An 18,896-nucleotide genomic window follows, 5' to 3' on the forward strand; every position below is an offset into this window, starting at 1 on the left:
TAGCCGATAAATCGCACTAATAAAAAATCGTACCCCAAACGCAAAAGATGATCGATTCAAGACAAGAACAATTAAATGCCTGGATCCACTATAATTCAAGATTAATCTCGCCCTATGATGTAATAAATTTTAGTTGGAAATAAAGAATAAATAACATTATGAAATCGTAACAATATTTATTAATTATGAATGTAGAAAATATATTGGGATTAAGTAAAGCAATGCCAAATTTCTGCCTCTCTGTATTAAAAACGTGTTTTTGAACAATCGGATTGTGTGGCCCAATTTCAATTGAATAGGTCTACAATTAATTTCGAAAGTTTAAACTTTTCATTTAAGAAGTAATGGGTGACTTCTAAATCGACAGTGATTAATCTTTCTACCCTCTACTAAATATCATCACTGGAACATTTTATTTTAGAATAATACTAAGTTACTTTCTCTAGTCTGCCATCATATAGGTATGGTCAAACTCATGACATGTTTTCAATAGCACTACCCATTGATTCTTGTTCGGGGGCGATGAGCTTCATACAAATCAAAATCAAACTTTTATATTTGTAATACTTTAAATATTGCACGTTGGTGTCTTTATGTGGATTGGTAACTCGATTCATATTGGAAGAGAAAGGAAAATGACGGACTGACAATCAGCTGGCAGTCGGATGACATTTGGTGTGACAGATAGGTTTGACGGTAGAAGTTTTGCGGCAAATTACCGCTTGTCGTGTGCATTCCCAGCCAGATTCAACGCCGAGTAACGCTGCGTCAACGCAGCTTGAAAAACCCCTACGTGGACATCGGCCCTAAGCGGGGGGACTGTAATTCTCGCGTAATTTTTGAAAACGTCGTAAGTCCAAAAGAGAGGCTCTCTTTGTTTACTTTCTTTTTCGATTATTACAAAGTCATTCTAACATTTACATTGGATTTTCCAGCACCGATCTGAAGAAAATTGCTTTGTCTAGTGTGCTGAGGTGAAAATATTGTAACAAATTCTAAACTAGCCTAGATATTAGCAAAAGAGAGCGTAATGAAAGAGTCTCTCATTTGGACTTACGACGTTTTCAAAAATCACGCGAAAATTGAAATGCGTATGCAGCCAAAAAGAAGAGGTGCTAAAAATCGAACAGCTACTGTACCTTTTTGACATCCGATCTTTTGGTTCGGTGTGAGTTGTGTTTTGATCATTGCGTAAACATTCCGCAATTTCTGCACCAGAATTTGCGAGTAAATTTTTATAATAATTATTTTGTGAATAAGTTTCCATTGTTGATTGGTACAAATGTTCCTGCGACCCTTCGAAATGTTAGCCAACGTGCTACGTGTGATTCCCAAACGAGCTATCCACCAAAGTGCAACTTTGCTCAAGGTTGAAGATCGCAAAGCCATGCTCGCTTCCGTGCCCAGCAAAGACGATGGCACGGTCGGTGAACGAGTTATCGATATCGATGCACTGATTAACAAGTAAGTGTAATTAAACATACCTGAAGTTCAAATGTGTTCCAACATATGATCATCTAACAGAAAAGATAAGATCTTCCCGGATGCCAACACACCGACGACCCTGTTCAATGGCATTCCTTTCAACGAGATTCCGATCTGCAATATCCGAGTGTCGCCGAACAACACCATCATCACGATATGCGATGCCAAGGGGGTGCCCCAGTTCATACGGTCCTGCGGCATCGAGGGGTTCAAGAATACCCGCAAGGGGACGAACATCGCGGCACAAGCCACGGCCATCAGCATCAGTACGGTGAGGGCTGAATATCTGAACTTGCGGCGCCTTATCAATCGATAATGTTGCTAAATTTTGTTACTTTTACAGAGAGCGATTGAACGTGGTTTCAAGAACGTGCGGGTGACAGTTCGAGGGCTTGGTCCGGGGCGGATGGTACGATCCAATAAGGTATAAGGATCGGGGAAGGATGTGTGATATATTTTCTTTTTTTTTCTGTTTCAGTCGGCAATCAAAGGATTGGAAATGGCTGGTATGAATATTGTGTCGATAACGGATACGACGCGTGTGTCGTGGAATCCACCGCGACCTCGGAAACAACGGAAACTATAAAGAAGGTATTTGCTTTTGCAAATGTTATGAAAATCAACCAGCATTTCAATGTTCATAGACGGAAATATGTTTTTTCTAGGTTCTAAAGCATATCGAAAGCTCTCGCAATTTTTATTTCTGTATCTTTATTAAGGAGCAGTGGCGTTGCCAGAAAAATGGTCTGGGGGTTTTCTGAACGTTTTTTTAATTTGGGATGGCACGAAAAAAAAATTCTCCTAAAATTTTGTGTCTCGGGGTGGAAGGGGGAGGGGGTTCACTGTTAAGGAGACTTTCAGCCCTAGTCTGGCTCGTCTCCGCTTTCGCACATTTATAATCACGATTTCATTTTTTTTCCATTACATTATTTCTTTGCCATGTTCAGTTTTTTCATTAACTCCATTCTATAATTACAACGCTATTTTAGACCTATGTTAAGTGCGATTAAAGTGCATAAGTAAGTTGATTCCGCCAGTTTGAAACAATTTTGTAGAAAGCAAATTGATAACTGCAAAGTTTTTGGAAGCATAACTGATCAATTTTATCTCGTTTCATTGGTACTGTGAATAGCAGAGTAGGTAATGAAAAGACTACTGCTTCTGGTGACGGTATAATTCAAACTGATTTTATTTATTCTAGTCAAAGCTCATGTCTACTACGATCTAATTATTAACTACAGCTAGGGGAAAGTGGGGCAAGATGGCCATACTAGGCGGTAACCCTTGTAAAATAGTGACATTGCTTCAAATTCTGCTGATTTCTCCATGAAACACCTTTATGATGACCCGTCTTTGACATAAGTATCAATAAACACTGATTAAGTTTCAGTATCTTATAAACTGGTTTTAAAAAGGCTGTTTTTATGATGCCTATATTTACCATATGGGGCAATATGACCACCCCCTCGGGGCAAGACGAGCCTGGACCAAAAACTATATCAAAAGTGTGCTAAATTTATTTAGAATAGGGGACACATTTCTTGCACTTCTATGGATTATGTTCAAATGATGCTTCGTTTAAAAATGTCGTATTTCATGTTGATTTCTTGACAACTGGCACTACGACAATATCAGAATTGCCTAAAACTAATTTCTACTGTTAAAACCATATCCTTTGTTTTAAATCATCTCTGATTCACGCAGAAACTATTTTGATCATTTTTTAAATGCATTTAAGTGTTAGGCGACTCTTAATCCTGGAGATGACCTTGTTCCTATACAGTTGGCAATACCGCCCCAAGCCGACGTGTATCCAAAGATTTATATCCTATCGAACCTAATTACTGTGAATCTCCTCAAATTATTATTGTATATATGCTATAGTTATATAAAAGCTTCGGTAAATATCAATTTGTCCTGAAAAATGAGTAATTTAGGCTTCAATTGTTAAATTATGTAACTAGAAAATTATAAGAAAATTCGAATTTCAACTAAACCATCTTCAAATCAATATTACAAGAACAAGTGAGGTTGTCAAAGTGCATTTTTCAGTTGTATAGCCCTTTTACATTATTGTGAACCATCCCTTGTAATAATAATGTGAATATAATGCTCAATTAAGGCATAATTAACGTTGGCTGTCTTGCCATCTTACCGCACTTTCCCCTACTACGATTGGTTTGCTCGTTCTTGACACCCCTCCTCAAACTGATCGTGGAAAAACTCCAATGCTCGAACAGTGCTTCCGGAACGGCATCACGGGCAATCCTTTCGTCAACAAATCTGCTTGCTGCTCACTCGTTGAAATGTAGCGAACTTCAAGCTTCTTCATGGCTACACACTCACGCACAGAATGCAGCTTGACGTCGGTGTGCTTCAGTCGCTTCGAAGGTCCAGCCGACTCCATAATCGCGATGGTTGATTGCTTGTCCTCGTACAATAGTGCGATCGCCCTTCTTGCACTCCTAACTCACCTAAGACCTTTTGGATCCAAATGGCCTCACACGCTGCATCTGCTAGAGCGGAACACTTCGCTTCGGTCGACGACAAGGATACGGTGCTCTGCTTCCTAGTGCTCCAACTAACTGTAGCTCCGTACAGCTTGTACAGTCCGGAAACCGAACCCCTGTCGTTGACGTCAGTCGCCCAGTTTGCATCCGCAAAACCAATCACCTGATGGTCCGATACTGTTAACCGTTCGTACACCAGTCCGTGATCGGCTGTCCCCTGCAGATACTGCAAAATCCTTTTTGCGTGCACCCAGTGGTCCGTAGTTGCAGGCCCGCTTCCATGGGCGTTGACACGGGCTTGCACTGCTGCATCCCGAAACGCCGCAGAATCGACCTAGTGTATTGTTCCTGGCTCAACGTCATTCGTCCCAGCAGCACGTCTCGGTTGATTTTCAAGCCCAGGAACATCTTCGCTTCACCCATACCTTGCATCGAGAACTCCGTCTTCAGCAGCTTCTTGATTGCACTAATCACGCCAAAGCAGCGAGACACGACAAGGATATCGTCCACGTATAGCAGCAGAAACGCCTTTTCGCCACGAAAACCAATTCTGGACATAAACTCGTGAAATCGGTCATTCCACGCCTTCGATGCTTGCTTCAAACCATAGATGGATTTGTTCAGCTTGCAGATTCAATTCCCCTCCTCAAATCCTCGAGGTTGGCGCATGAAGATTTCTTCCGAGAGATTTCCATTTAGGAACGCCGTCCTGACGTCCATCTGGTGAATCAGCACATTCTCCTGGTTTGCTAATCCGAGCACCATGGGAACCGTCGACATTTTCACTACCGGAGCGTAGGTTTCCGTGTAGTCATATCCATACCGCTGCGTGAATCCTTTGGCTACCAGTCTCGCTTTGTACTTGTCGACCGTGCCATCCGGCTTCATCTTGAGCTTGAACACCCATTTGCAGTCCACCGGTTTTCGTCCTTCCGGTAGATCCACTAGCTCCCAGGTGTTGTTATCCGCTAGCGATGTCAGCTCGTTTTCGATGGCTTCACGCCACCGAGGCCAGTCCTCTCTTGACTTCATTTCTTCAACAGTATCCGGTAGGTTCTGCACATAATTTTCAGCATTCAACGCGTACGCCACGCAAGAGTAGTTGCTCAATTTGGCCGGCGGTCTCCGTACAGGTGCGCTTCTTCTTGTACTAACCTCTTCTTCTTCATCATCTTCATCTTCCAGCGATACGAATCCATCATTTTCGTCGTCGTCCTGGTTGTCGATCGGTAGATCAACCGCCTCATCATCGTCCGGTTCGATTTCAGCTACTGGCTCATCCGGGACCACCGCCCGTGGTTCCGGTCGAATCCAAATCGGTTGCGCTTCGACATCATCGTTCTTCACTGGCTCAGCGTGGGCCGATGCATATCTTGATTCATGTACCACAACGTCACGTGCAAGGTACACCTTCTGCTTCCGGCTATCCCACAGCCGATATCCGTTTACCCCGTAGCCCACGAAGTAACATACCTGGCTACGAGCATCCAGCTTGGATCGCTTCTCCTTGGGAACGAAACTGTAGGCCTTGCTTCCCCAGATGCGGAGTTTGGACACGTCTGGCTTGTGCCCGTACCACATCTCGTATGGCGTCTTCTTGTTCAACGCCACCGTCGGATTCCGATTGACGATGTACACCGCCGCTTGAACCGCCTCACACCAAAGCTTCTTTGGCAGGCCGGAATCTTCCACCATCGCTCTCGTTTTGTCCAGGATTGTCCTATTTAGGCGCTCGCTCACGCCGTTCTTTTGGGGCGTGTATGGAACGGTGTAGTCCACCAGCATTCCACGGTCTCTGTAGTACTACTGGAACTCCTTGCTGACATATTCTCCGCCGTTGTCGCACCGGAGGCGACGAATTTTTCGGTCAAAATGTCCCTCGGCCATGTTTGCGTACTGCTTGAAAGCATCCAGGACCTCATCTTTCGCCGCAAGGATGTATACGGCGCTAAAATGAGTAAAGTCGTCCGTGAATGTAACAAAATACCTTTTTCCATTCCAGGCTGTCGGTGTTAGGTAACCGCACACGTCGCTGTGCACCAGCTCCAACGGTTTGTTGGATCTCGGAAGCGGAACATCTCCGAAGGGCTGTCTTGGATGCTTTCCGAGCACGCAAGGTTCACACACTTCGTTCTCCCGGAACGCTTCCTTCTTCAGTGCCATGCCGTTGACCATTTCGTCGCGCACCAAAGTCTTCAGACCACTCTTCCCTATGTGGCCGAATCTTTGATGCCATAGCTCGTACTCGTTTGCCGAAAGGGTGACCAGCGCTTCGTCGACCGGTCCACGCTCCACGATTGCGTTCAGCACGTACAACTTGCCGGACAACTTACCAGTGGCAACCACCTCGCTGCCATGCTCGATTTCCACTGCATCGTTTCCAAACGTCACACGCATCCCAAGCTTGCCGATGCGCCGAACGGAAAACAGATTGTACTGCAGTTCCGGCACGTATAGTACGTCGTTCACCACGCTGTTGATTCGCCGTCCTCCAACCATCGACACCATCTTGACGGTTCCAGAGTGACAACCATACACAACCTTTCCAGATGCGACCACGGTTGGGACCGGTTGGTCCAGCTTCACCACGTTCCGAAGGCAATCCGCTGTCTGCACCATATGCTCGGTTGCGCCCGAATCGAGAATCCATCGGAACAGGCTCAAACTTTTACCTTCACGCTTCATGGCGATCATCCGACTCCGTCACGAATGCCACTTCGGAACCAGCAACGTTGGCCCTTTCCTTTTTCTTCGGCTTACCAGACGATTTTCGTTGGTCCTTGTCCTTCTTCATGGGGCAGTTTAACTTCTTGTGGCCCACTTTTCCGCAGGAAAAACACTTGATGTTGGACCGCTCGCCGAAGAACGCCGAATCACCACCCAACGTGCTCTCCATGTCGCAATTGTTCCGCCGCTTCACGTTCTCGCTCAGCAGCCTGGCCTTCACGAAGTCGAGTGTGCACTGTTCTGCCGGTAGGGTTTCAAGAACCGTCACCAGCTGTTGAAACGATTTCGGCATGGTTTGCAGCAAATTGAACACCACCAGCCGCTCGTGCATCACGATGTCCGCTGAGGCAAGCTCCCGGATGATCCGCTCAAACCGCAGCAGATGCTCTTCCATCGGTTCCGCTTCGCTGTACTTCATCACGGCCAGTTGCTGCAGTAGGTAAAACTGACCGGAAATTCCCTTCTTCGCGAACACATTCTGCAACGTTGCCCAGATCGCCTTCGGAGTGGTCTTACCCTTGACGTACTCCAGCTGCGAATCTGCGATCTTCTCCACCAGCAACGACTTGCAACGTGCTTCCACAAGTTTCCGCTCCGCCAGTTTCGTCTCCTTCTGCGCCTTCTCTGCAACCGTATCCGCTTCCTTCCGGATGCAATCGATCAGTTGCCGCTCCTCCAACAACGTCTCCATTCGAAAACTCCAGTTCGGGAAGTTTTGGTTCAGTCAATTGGTTTATTCTTTGACTTATATAAGGTTAACTTTCTCAAAGAACCCATATTCTTTCGAAGCTTCCTAACTATTTAAAAATCGAAAACAAAAACTCAAAAAGCGGTACACGTGTTCATCGGTTTAAAAGATAGGCCTGATTTTCGTTCCAAGTAAACCAAATGTTAGGCCAACCTTAAAAACAACACTTTCTCGAATTTTTGTTTTCAATTTTTTACCAGAAAAGTTAATTTCTTTAGCTGTTGACTTCACAAACTTTTCAAATAGATGCCTCATCAACTATTGATGGAAATTCATTATCGACTCAAACACAAAATGATAGACCGATTGCTTTTGCAGTCGGATGGCAAGAAACACCTAATTAGGAGAAATGAACTTTCTGGAGAAAAAAAAATATTAGGCAGTTGTTGGATGGGTGTGTTGAATCTAGTTTGCGCTTATCTTCCAAGCAGTACAGTCACGTTTTGCAGGATGTCGCATGTTTTCTCTCGTTGCGAATAGTGTTGCGATGAGCATTAGACGCGAAAACACGTTTCGCATTGGTAATGCGAGTGCCGAAGAAGCCCTCCTTCGAAGAGTTTCATGATTTTGTTTGATCCACATTAGGGCTACAACGCGAGCGAATTGTCCGACTTCAGCCAAGTAGAGCATTCGTTTGTGCATTTGTGAAGGTCATCAACCTGGAACTAGCCCAAAAAATCATTGCTGAGCAGGACAACAAGCACGAAACTGAGGTTGATGATAAAGTCTACTTACTACGTATCACACTCGAGGATGGAGCTGACTGATCTGTCGGAGGATATCACAAACGATCAGATATCCGAGTTTCCCAGCTGAGAGGTGCTCTCAATTAGCGACCAAGTCTTCTTCTTCTTATCGGCATTACATCCCCACACTGGGACAGAGCCGCCCCGCAGCTTAGTGTTCATTAGGCACTTCCACAGTTATTAACTGCGAGGTTTCTAAGCCAAGTTACCATTTTTGCATTCGTATATCATGGGGCTAACACGATGATACTTTTATGCCCAGGGAAGTCGAGACAGTTTCCAATCCAAAAATTGCCTAGACCGCAACATAAAAAGCTATACCGCACCGCACATAAAAAGCTATACATAACAATAGAAGGGCAGACGTTATTTCGTTCACTCTCTTGGCAGTGTGGGTTGCGGTGTGCCAGAAGGAAACTTTCTAAAAAAAAAGTGGTGAAAAGTTTTCGAAAATACGAAAAAACGTCAAGTAGTCAACTGACGCATAAGGCGTACTACAGTGTGTCCCGCAAGTGTCTGAGCACAGTGTGGAACAAAATTTTGTGGACACCAACGGAAATACCGACGTAAAGACATACGTGCATTAGGTGCGAATACTCTTGTGAACGATATCCGTCCCGTTCTGCCAGCATGGCGCTGGCGAGCGGCCAACACATCCGCCCGGGTGACCCTGGGGATCCCGGTGGTAGCAGCAACTAGATCAACGGAGATTTCACTGGACCACGCCTACCGGCGTTTATGGCCCCGATGGTACCGCAGGCCCCCTGCAGTACCTCAGGGTGGAGGCAACCAATGGCCCAATGCCACAAGACCCCTTCTTGTTAAGGTTTTCCGTCGAAAAATACCTGGGAACCCCCATCGACGGAGCCTTCAAGGAGAATCGTGGCATGAGCTACGTCCTGAAAATTCGCAGCAAGGCACAGTACGAAAAGTTATGCACGATGCAGAAGTTGCACGATGGTACAGCCATCCATGTTTCCGGACACCCCCAACTAAATAAAAGGCAATGCGTTGTGACAAACTTCGATTCCGTCGGCTTAAAGGACGATTATCTCCAGAAGCAGCTGGCGCCTCAAGGCATTATGGAGGTTCGGCGCATCCAACGTCGCATGCCTGGCGGTAATTTCGAAAACACGGCTACGATTATCCTTACGATCGCTGGAACAGTCATTCCCCCACATATCGACTTTGGCTACACAAGATGCAGAACCCGCAACTATTATCCGTCCCCGATGCTGTGCTTCCGATGCTGGGAGTACGGTCACACCGGCAAGAGATGCACACATCCATCCAGAGTGTGCGGAAAATGCAGTCAAGTGCACCAAGAGGACCGTGAATTGGTCCCAGAACAAACCCCATTTACCGACCAGGCCTCTTCCCCTGCAACTGTCGCACAGGTACAACGTTCCGAACGACCGTCCTGCACAAACCCCACCTACTGTAAATTGTGCAAGACCGATGAACACGCAGTATCAAGCCGTAAGTGCCCGGTATACGAAAAGGAGGTTGCTATCCAACATCTCCGTGTGGATCTCGGCATCTCGTACCCACAAGCCCGCCGGGAACACGAAATTCGAGTAGGAGCCACCAACCGGAATCCAAATGCGTACGCCAATGTAGTCGCCAACAACAAGGACACCTAAATCGAAATCGAAATCCTTGCCGATTCCAAGGCCAAGGACAAAAGGATTGCGGAAATGGAGAAGGCACTTCACCACAAAAGCGTCGGCGACCGAATGGACAAAGTAAAGGAGCACGGAACAATCGAGGAGTTGGTTAGGCAGATTGCTGAACTTTTAACCACAGTGAAGAAACTGCAGACTGACCTTGAAAAACGGGATGAACTGATTGTGAGGAAGGATGAGACGATCAGGAAGCTGATTAATCAGGCTGACTCCATTGCCACCGCTGCTACTATGTCTGATGACAGCAATCGCGCTCTCATCTCACAATTCACCATCCCCGAAACGCCGCAGTCCAGACAAGGTAACGCGCCTACAACCGTAGAGAGCATAGAAAAATGGTTCGAAAAACACATGTCCGAAACGAACGAAGCCACCGCACCAGCAAAAGGAAAGAAGAAAAAAGCGAAGTCTCAAAAGAAGAAAACTTCAAAATGCGAAATTTATTCTGACGAAGACACTACGTCCACTTCCTCTCATCAATCGAAACGTACACGATCGACTACCAAATCCACCACCAGCCACGACTCCACCGGCTCCCCAAACGCTAAGCGAAAGGCGAAAGCCAATAGCTCCGCGGAGTCGATGGATCTCACCGTTTAGATTCGAACCAATCGCTGCTCAGTCGCCCTAAAAATCTAAGTGGTTCAAGCCAGTGGCGTAGCCAGGGGGGTGGTTTTGGGCATAAAACCCCCCCCAGAGACAAAATTTTCAGAAGAAATTTTTTTTTTCGAAAAAAAAAATGTTCCGAAAACCCCCCCCAGACCAATTTTCTGGCTACGCCACTGGTTCAAGCAAGTGAACCCATTTTACTCTCCTCTTCACCCCTCCAGAGAAGTTAACCACGCCAATGGTACAGGAAATGACTGAGCAAGCTACCTCTACACCCAGATGTCTAACCCCCATGTCAAACCCTGACGAAGAAAGTGCCGCAGGTAGCCGAGGCGCCGGCCGACCAGACGTATTTGCCCAACTGGAACGGCCGGGTCGACTTCGACAAGGAACACCTCTTGGCGCTGGGGGCAAGTTGGAAGCGGGACGCATAGAGGATTTCACTCCCTATCCCCCGATGAGCTTCAAAAAAAAAGGATTTGCAAGATCGGCCCAGCACTGGTTGAAGCTCGGGACGCTCAATCCCCCGAAGGACGCCGCTAGGATCAAGCATGGGTTTTCGCAAGACCAACCATCGAATCGCCGCACGCCCAACAACGTAGCACCATTCTTTGTTACTTCTGACATCAATAACGGAAAGCTAACTACCCATAATAGCTCCGTACGGGCATCGTCTTTTGCAGGTGACACGCTGTTACCTGTCACGAGGGAAGCTCCGCCTTGCTCGGATCCCGACATGAATCCCTCTACCCCGAGCTCCGAAGGGACTACCCACAACATTCCCAGACCGCACCTGAGGAGGAATCCATACCGAAACTGTCGCAATCTTTTGACACCGGCGACCTCAGCGTCTCGCTTTGCCCCTCTTTCACACGAAGAGGCAACGGATGCGAACGTCTACGATCTCCTACACAAAACTCGCTACGGACCAACAGCAGTGATCAAGCCTGGCAACTCCAAGGCTTGTACTAGAGATCCAGTAACCCCAGTACCCCTTGGCAGCTGTACCCTGCAAACCCAGTAGCGCACCTGTCGGGGGGCTACAGGGGCATACACTCAACATTTTTCCCGCAGCTCCTTCACCTCTGCCAGTAGTGGGTACTCCACCAGGACCTGCGCTCGGTGGAGCTCTGTCGGGGTCTGCCAACGGTGCGACGTCTCGCACCCAATCAACTTTCGCAATCCAGTGGAACGTGAACGGCTTCTGGAAATTCTGGTATCTGGAAATTCTGGTACAGAAATATCAGCCAGCGGTACTCGCTCTTCAAGAGACGCATAGGGCCACACCATCCGCCATGAATAACACCAAGTTCCGATGGCACACCATCACCGGAGCGAACATTTTCCAGGCCGCTGCCATTGGAATTGCCGCGGAACTTCCAGCTCAGCCAATCAGCATTAAATCGGACATTTCGGTCATCGCCGTCCGAATATCATGGCCATTTCCGCTTTCGGTAGTATCATGGTACTTACCCAATGGAAAGTCGGACAACTTCCGAAACCGGATTGAAACGGAAGTGCTGGATCAAATCCCCAGCCAATGTTAGTCCTTGGTGACGTAAACAGACACCACAAACTACCAGGCGCCCCCGTTGGTGCTTCGCCGAAGCCAACTAGCCGGAATTCCAGATAGAACTTGAGAAGGAACTTGACCGCCAGCCATCCATCTCGATCGAGGACCTCTCCATAAGGATACAAAACGCTGCGTCGGATACAATCCCGAAGACATCTCCCAATGCGGGTCGTTGAGCCCTGTACTGGTGAAGTGAAAAAACCAGGCAAGTGGTAAAAGCTCGTTGGAAGGCGCTGAGAGCCAACAAAAGGGTCAAAAGGAAAATGCCAGAAGGTCACCCGGATAGGACACACATTCTAGAATCCTATCGAGCAGCTCGCAACACATGCCGCACAACCATCCTGGAGGCTAAGGCCAGTGACTGGACAGAATTTCTGGACGAGCTGAATCCCGACCTCTCGTCCTCCAAGCTCTGGAGGAGAATAAACTGCATCCAGGGAAAAGGGTATGGCTCTAAAAATAAACGGCGTTATCTGTAGGGAGCAAGCCATCATTGCCGACGCCCTAGCTGACCACTTTCAAGATATCTCATCCTTCGGGCGCTATCCCGCTCGCTTCTTGAGCCGGCACCCTGCACCAGTACAGGTAATCGTGAATTTCGTAGTGCTTAACGACCCGACGAAGGTTTTCAACCGTCCCTTCTCCATGGAGGAGCTGGAATTCGCCCTACAGAACGCGAAAGGGAAATCAACAGGACCAGATGAGCTGGGTTACGCAATGCTTGAAAGGCTCCCCCCAGCGGGAAAGCAGCACTCCTGCAAGGGATGAACAAAGAGTGGCTGCAGGCAACACTTCCTGAAGGCTGGAAACACAGTTACGTGATCCCCATCCCTAATGGGCCAAACACAATTGATACGTTTGCGTGCGTTTTGACAGTTTTCCCATGGGACTGTCAAAACGCACGCAAACGTATCAATTGTGTTTGGCCCATAAAGGCACCGGTTCCGTCAACGAAGTCGGCAACTACCGTCCAATCGCTTTGACCAGTTGTGTGGCAAAGGTGATGGAGAGGATGGTGAACCGCAGACTAATGGACCACCTTGTACAACACAAACGACTGGACTTCAGTCAGCATGCTTTCCGGCCTTTCCTTGGCACTGGGACGCACCTGGCTTCCCTTGGCCAGATCTTGGACGACTGCTTGAAGGATGGCGAGTATGTTGAGCTTGCATCCCTTGATCTGGCGAAAGCCTACAATCGGGCGTGGACTACGGGGATCCTGGAGAAACTCAAGAAATGGGGCATTTCTGGAAATATGCTGGCTTTTCTGCGGAATTTCCTAGATGGACGAACGAACCAGGTACTGGTGGGAAACCACAAGTCCAAAGTGGTGCAGGAAGAAACCGGATTCCCGCAAGGATCGGTAATTGCAGTTACGTTGTTCCTCGTGGCGATGAACGGCGTCTTCTTGGTGCTTCCAAAAGGGGTGTTTATTCTAGTATATGCTGATGATATTCTCCTGATCGTCACCGGTAAGCACCCCAGGAGCATTAGGAGGAAACTACAAGCAGCAGTGACAGCAGTCGCCAGTTGGGCCCAAGATGTAGGTTTCGACATTGCAGCAGGTAAGTGTGCCAGGCTTCACATCTGTGACTTGAGGCATACACCACCGCGTGAACCCATCAAAATCGCAGGTAACCCGATCCCTACTAAGAAGACCTTAAAAGTTCTCGGAGTGACACTCGACCGGTACCTAACATTCCGACCTCACTTCGAGAGGATTAGGGAGGCATGTAGGACTCGGATTAATTTACTACGGGCAATCACCAATAAACGAACCAGGAGTGACCGAGACATACGGAGGCGTGTGGCGGACGCTATTATCAATAGCCGCCTAATGTATGGATCGGAGATCACGAGCAGGGCCTTCGACGAAATGGTGCAAAAACTCTCCCCGACCTATAACGCGGCCATCCGGACAATCTCTGGGCTTCTCCCATCAACTCGAGCCCCTGCAGCCTGCGCGGAAACTGGAGTATTACCAGTTGAGAGCAGTTGGATTCCTGGAACGTACATGGGGAAATGGGTAAGCTTGCTTCCTGCAAACCCAAGCAAACCTTGCCCTAAACGCAGTGGCCAAATCTAAGCTTCTCCCGGTGGCTGAGGTTAAACCGAGTAGAATCGGGAAGCTGGAAGGCCAAAGTCCCAACCATCGACTGAGCAATCACGGCGCAGATGCGGAAGGATATCAACCAAACTCGAGCCAAAGCAGTCTTCAGTGAAAGGATCCGAAACAAATACCAAGACGCGGAAATTCGGTACTCTGACGGATCTAAGGCTATTGGTTCGGTGGGGATCGGTGCCTTCGGTTCAGATCTTCAGATACACCTGAGACTTCCCGATCAGTGTACGGTCTACTCAGCCGAAGCAGCGGCCTTATCCAAGGCAGCATCTGATACAAATGCGGCATCCACTTTGATTGTTTCAGATTCAGCGAGCGCCCTGTTGGCTCTGGAAACACCCAGAACAAAACACCCGTGGATCCAAGCCACACAGGAGCTCGTGCAAGCTGCTGACAGCAACATCACCTCTCTATGGGTACCCGGCCACGCCGGAATCCGCGGAAACGAGGGGGCGGATAAGCTGGCAAACCTGGGAAGAAGCAGCGCCTACCTCACGCGAGAGACGAAATAAGGAGGACAGTGAAAGATTCATGGGAAACAGAGTGGTGAGGAAACCGCTCCTTGTTCCTGCGGAAAATTAAGGGAGAGACCAGAACATGGGAGGATCGAGCGAACTGGAGAGAACAACGCGAATTGTCCCGGCTTCGGACGGGCCACTCCAGGCTGAGCAATGACTTCTCCGGCCAGGGTCCGTTCCACCGGATGTGTGACACCTGTCAAGTAAGGAACAGCAGCGAGCATGTACTGTGTGAGTGCCCCCTCTATGAGGCCCCTAGGTCGCGGTACCCAATTGGTAGTATAAGGGATGCACTATCCAACGACCCGGCATACGAGACAGCAACCATCCGCTTCTTGAAAGATGCAGACATCTAACAAGAAACCCGGATCACACACACGGCCCACGCTAACGAAAAAAGGACATCGATATACACTGGAAACAACAAAATTACTTCAATTGTACACCGAACAAAGCAAACTAAATAGGACAATGGCACGGAAAAAGATAAACACCTCACATGGACCCACCGCGGATTAAAAGATATTGACAAGGCACGAAACCACGGACTAGCTGAAAATGACAGTGACAGACAGCGAAGGTTGAGCCCTTCTGGCCCCTCCTTTTTTTCCCTCTCTTTTTCCAGAGGTGAACCAGCCAAGAGCTGAAAGCCTCTTTAATAAAGAAGACAAAGAATGTGTAAATACAGAGGATTTGCAATGTGCTATTTGGCTGATTGTTGCCAAACACGGAGTGACATCAACGATAATCCAGCAAAGCTAAGATTTTTGCTACTCATTCGCAAAGTAATTTCCTAAGTCCTACCTTGTGCTAAAGTTTTTAATTTAACTCAAGCCAGGTGAGGAGCCTTTGTCAAATCCTATACTTTGCACAATATATAAAATCTTCTCATTTAAGAAAAAAACAAGAATTCAGAATTTTTGGTACACAATATTTGTATTTCGATCGTCATATTATAAAACTATTACATTATGAAAATTATACACATATGAAGTTATGACACTTTCCGCTCATTTAGTCCCTAAATAGTGGATTCAAAGGGATGCTCAATGGTTTTGGCTGTTCTTTAGTAATCAGATAATTGCAAAATTTATAACCTTATAGTCTTTCTTCTTGTGCCACAAAACTAACCGATAAAATCCGTAAACTTGCTGGAAAAATAAAGATTTATACCAGGACCGTAATCGCCGTCTTAAAATATATTTCTTCTGACGAGTGCACATAGGAAAAAGTGAGATGAAAGTCGCCACTAAATTCTAATAGTGCATTCATACATAGTATGAATGCTGCCGTCCTTCCGCATAAATTCATACGTAACTGTTCTATATGCTAATTCGACAATGGAGAATAATTTACTACCTAATATAATAAAAATTCAGGAGGCAAGGAATGCAGTTATTTTTCTTGTCGATAGTTTTTTTTTGGAATCGATCAGAGGAAGACAAATCGGAGTTGTCTCCCGCAAACGCCAGTAGTTATCAAGGCATCGAGTGGAAACTTGAATCTCCAGGTGGTTGGTCCGTTGGGTCACTATCTGGCAGCAGAGGACTATCCGGAGATGTGCTCTGAGGATACGAACATTCGTCCCCCGTCGTAAGGCATGGATTGACCGGGGGTGCGACTGGAGAGGACACAATGGACGACACCAGGCATGTGATCTGTTTTTTGAGCCGAAGCAGTGCGCAGTTGTCTTTGAATGAACCGTTGCATGCTTTTCGTTTCACCTTTCCTTTGTACAGTGGACACTGCTTCTTATCGGGACTTACTGGTTCTGAGTTATTATTGTCGTTGCTGCATGCTGACGGAATGTCGGGGCCATTTCTTTCTGAAGGTACGGGAACTGCAGAGGGTATCGTGTAATCCGCCAAAGTCAAGTTTTTCATAGCTTCTTCTTCATTTCCACCACAATCGATCGGATCTGATTCCATTGTCAAATCGTTCATGCCGTTTTGCCATTTTGCGTCTGAATCTGTTTTGAATTTTTTGATTGCTATATTCGAACAGTTGCAAGGTACATTGCTACAAAGTGATTTCATAAGTTCGCTATCGTTATATTCATCGTCACCATTCTCTTCGACTTTTAGGTCATAACTGTGAGTGCGATATTGGCCGTCTCTTCCCGCCGGGGGTCCTCTAGAAGACGAAGCTTCACATTCCATACGCTCGACACCGCCACCCGAAGGGAAGCCGCAATCTCCGTCGTTGCCCTTATCCCCTTTGCGACCTCTCGTGTCCCCAGTGATGTTGAGATTTTCCAGGTAGTTGGTAATGCAGGACGATGCGTAGATGACCGCTGACGCATGTCCACTTCTTCCAGAAGTAAGGGGCGTTCCTTCCTGCCAAGTATTACTCACAGGATCGTAGACATCAACGATGCCTAGGAAATTGTGTCCGTCGTATCCGCCCATGGCGTACAGCTTCCCGTCCAGAACCGTCAATGATAAGGCACTTCTGGCGATCTTGATGGGTGCAACTAGCTCCCACGTCTGCAGTTCCGTATCGTACCGTTCTACAGAGTCCAGTTGTCGCGTTCCGTCGAATCCTCCCACCACGTAGATGTGCTGATGGATGGCAGCTACTCCGGCACCCGAGCGGCCATACTTCATCGGTGGTACCATCGTCCATTCGTTGTTTTCCGGGTGATAGCATTCTACGGTGGGAAGCCTTTCCTGCCCGTCGAATCCTCCGATGGCGTACAGGAGACGGTTGACAACGGCGACACCCACGCCCAGGCGTTTCGCGTGCATCGGCTGAACGGTGGTCCATCTGTCCACTTCCGGGTCGTAGCTGTTGAGAAATGAAAAAGCAGAAATCTGCTTAATAACATCTTGAGGCAATCTTGGAATGCAAATTTGGCGAACCAGCCGAAAACAATTTAAGGAAACGAATGTATATTATTATCGGAAGTCATGTCTGGATCATGACCATGTTGAGAAAAATATTGCTATTCCTCTACACTACATCTACAATAATGTCCACGAATGTCCAGAATTTAGAAACAAACAGGTAGAAATCCGCAACGCATCCGATGATGATTTTAGGTGCTAGTGCGTTTTCTGTGTCGTTTGTCGGTATTCTTCAAGTTAGTTCTTAACAAACTGAACAAACAATGAAAACTTTAAATTCGGGTTAGAACCGTTCGGGTTATGGCAGTTCGCAGTGGCAGTGACATTAGCACTACCACCATGACGATTCTTGAACGAAATGGAAGATATGTTCGAGTAAACCTTCGGCCGAGCTATATCAAAGCAAGTCAGACCAAATATTTGAACTAGGTATATTTAAAAATTAACTGTTCACTAGCAATGGACGAACAGCATCGTCCCCCATAGCTTTTGAAAAATATTCAAGCAGCCTTTAACCCTTTCCTACCCACGACTTTTTTTTCAAAGATTTCAATAGGGGTTGTCCGACATTTCGCGGTAAAACATTCCGCGGTAAACTACTTCGCGGCGTAGCATTTCGCGGTCTGTATCATTTGGCGGTAATCTGTTTCGCGGTTCATACAATTTGGCGGTTTTCCGTTTCGCGGTAAACGTAATTTCGCGGTTTACAATTTCGCGGTGCTCCGTTTCGCAGATAAGCTTAGCTTATCTTTTTAATTTTTTTTTGTATTTTGCCATTCTTTTCTATCAACTCTCAATTTCCTCTTCCTTATATGGCCGTTTTATTCATTGCGTTTCCCTTTCAAGCATTTTTCTTTTTTCTTTTACGCATTTTTTATATTATGTTCCCAAAAGACATATACATTATTGTAAATATGATAATTAGATGTGTGAACTTTGCCATCAAGATACACTATATTATCAATTTTCCACCTTATCGGCCGCTACGATTTGAAATCGTCGCAAAGCAAATTGACGCCAAAATCGTCGCCAGGAAAAATGGCCATAAAAATGGCTCTGTTTTTCATGCAGATTAAAATGATTTTATGTCCTGCTAACACAGTTTAATAATATAGTTGTTGGCGACGTTTTTGAAGGTGCCTAAAAAGTGGTCGACGCGTTTTGTTACCAAGGAAACAGTCAATATCATATGATAAAGCTCGTTGTATTAATAACTTATAAGTCTATTGTATTTTGATAGAACTCAGAAGGTGGAAATTATTCATTAGGCAAAATGTATCTTTCTTACATGTTAGCCGGTATTAGGCGAAATATCATGTGCTGCCTT

At 46.7% G+C, this 18,896-nt stretch overlaps 3 protein-coding genes across 3 annotated transcripts in view; 1 reads left to right on the plus strand and 2 right to left on the minus strand.

Annotated features, from left to right (window-relative positions):
* The first annotated feature begins 1,142 nt into the window (after positions 1 to 1,142).
* Positions 1,143 to 2,130, plus strand: LOC134208251 (small ribosomal subunit protein uS11m). The gene is made up of 4 exons (XM_062684280.1): positions 1,143 to 1,464; positions 1,525 to 1,756; positions 1,829 to 1,894; positions 1,964 to 2,130. The coding sequence occupies exons 1-4, from the start codon at positions 1,283 to 1,285 to the stop codon at positions 2,069 to 2,071; spliced, it is 588 nt and encodes a 195-aa protein (XP_062540264.1). The 5' UTR covers positions 1,143 to 1,282; the 3' UTR covers positions 2,072 to 2,130.
* Positions 2,131 to 3,861: 1,731 nt separating this feature from the next.
* LOC134206083 (uncharacterized) lies at positions 3,862 to 4,553 on the minus strand. The gene is made up of 2 exons (XM_062681779.1): positions 4,421 to 4,553; positions 3,862 to 4,301 (listed from the first exon to the last, which is right to left on the minus strand). Exons 1-2 carry the CDS (start codon positions 4,551 to 4,553, stop codon positions 3,862 to 3,864), a joined length of 573 nt encoding a protein of 190 aa, XP_062537763.1.
* Positions 4,554 to 15,640: 11,087 nt separating this feature from the next.
* The window catches only part of LOC134223610 (kelch-like ECH-associated protein 1B), a 112,776-nt gene continuing 109,520 nt past the window's right edge, over positions 15,641 to 18,896 (minus strand). The window contains exon 5 of the mRNA XM_062702804.1: positions 15,641 to 17,510. Coding sequence (XP_062558788.1) covers positions 16,202 to 17,510 — 1,309 coding nt within the window. The 3' untranslated portion in view covers positions 15,641 to 16,201. The remainder of the gene's footprint in view (positions 17,511 to 18,896) is intronic.

Source organism: Armigeres subalbatus, chromosome 1, assembly GCF_024139115.2.
Source record: "Armigeres subalbatus isolate Guangzhou_Male chromosome 1, GZ_Asu_2, whole genome shotgun sequence".
In the NCBI taxonomy this organism is placed as follows: Eukaryota; Metazoa; Arthropoda; class Insecta; order Diptera; family Culicidae; genus Armigeres; species Armigeres subalbatus.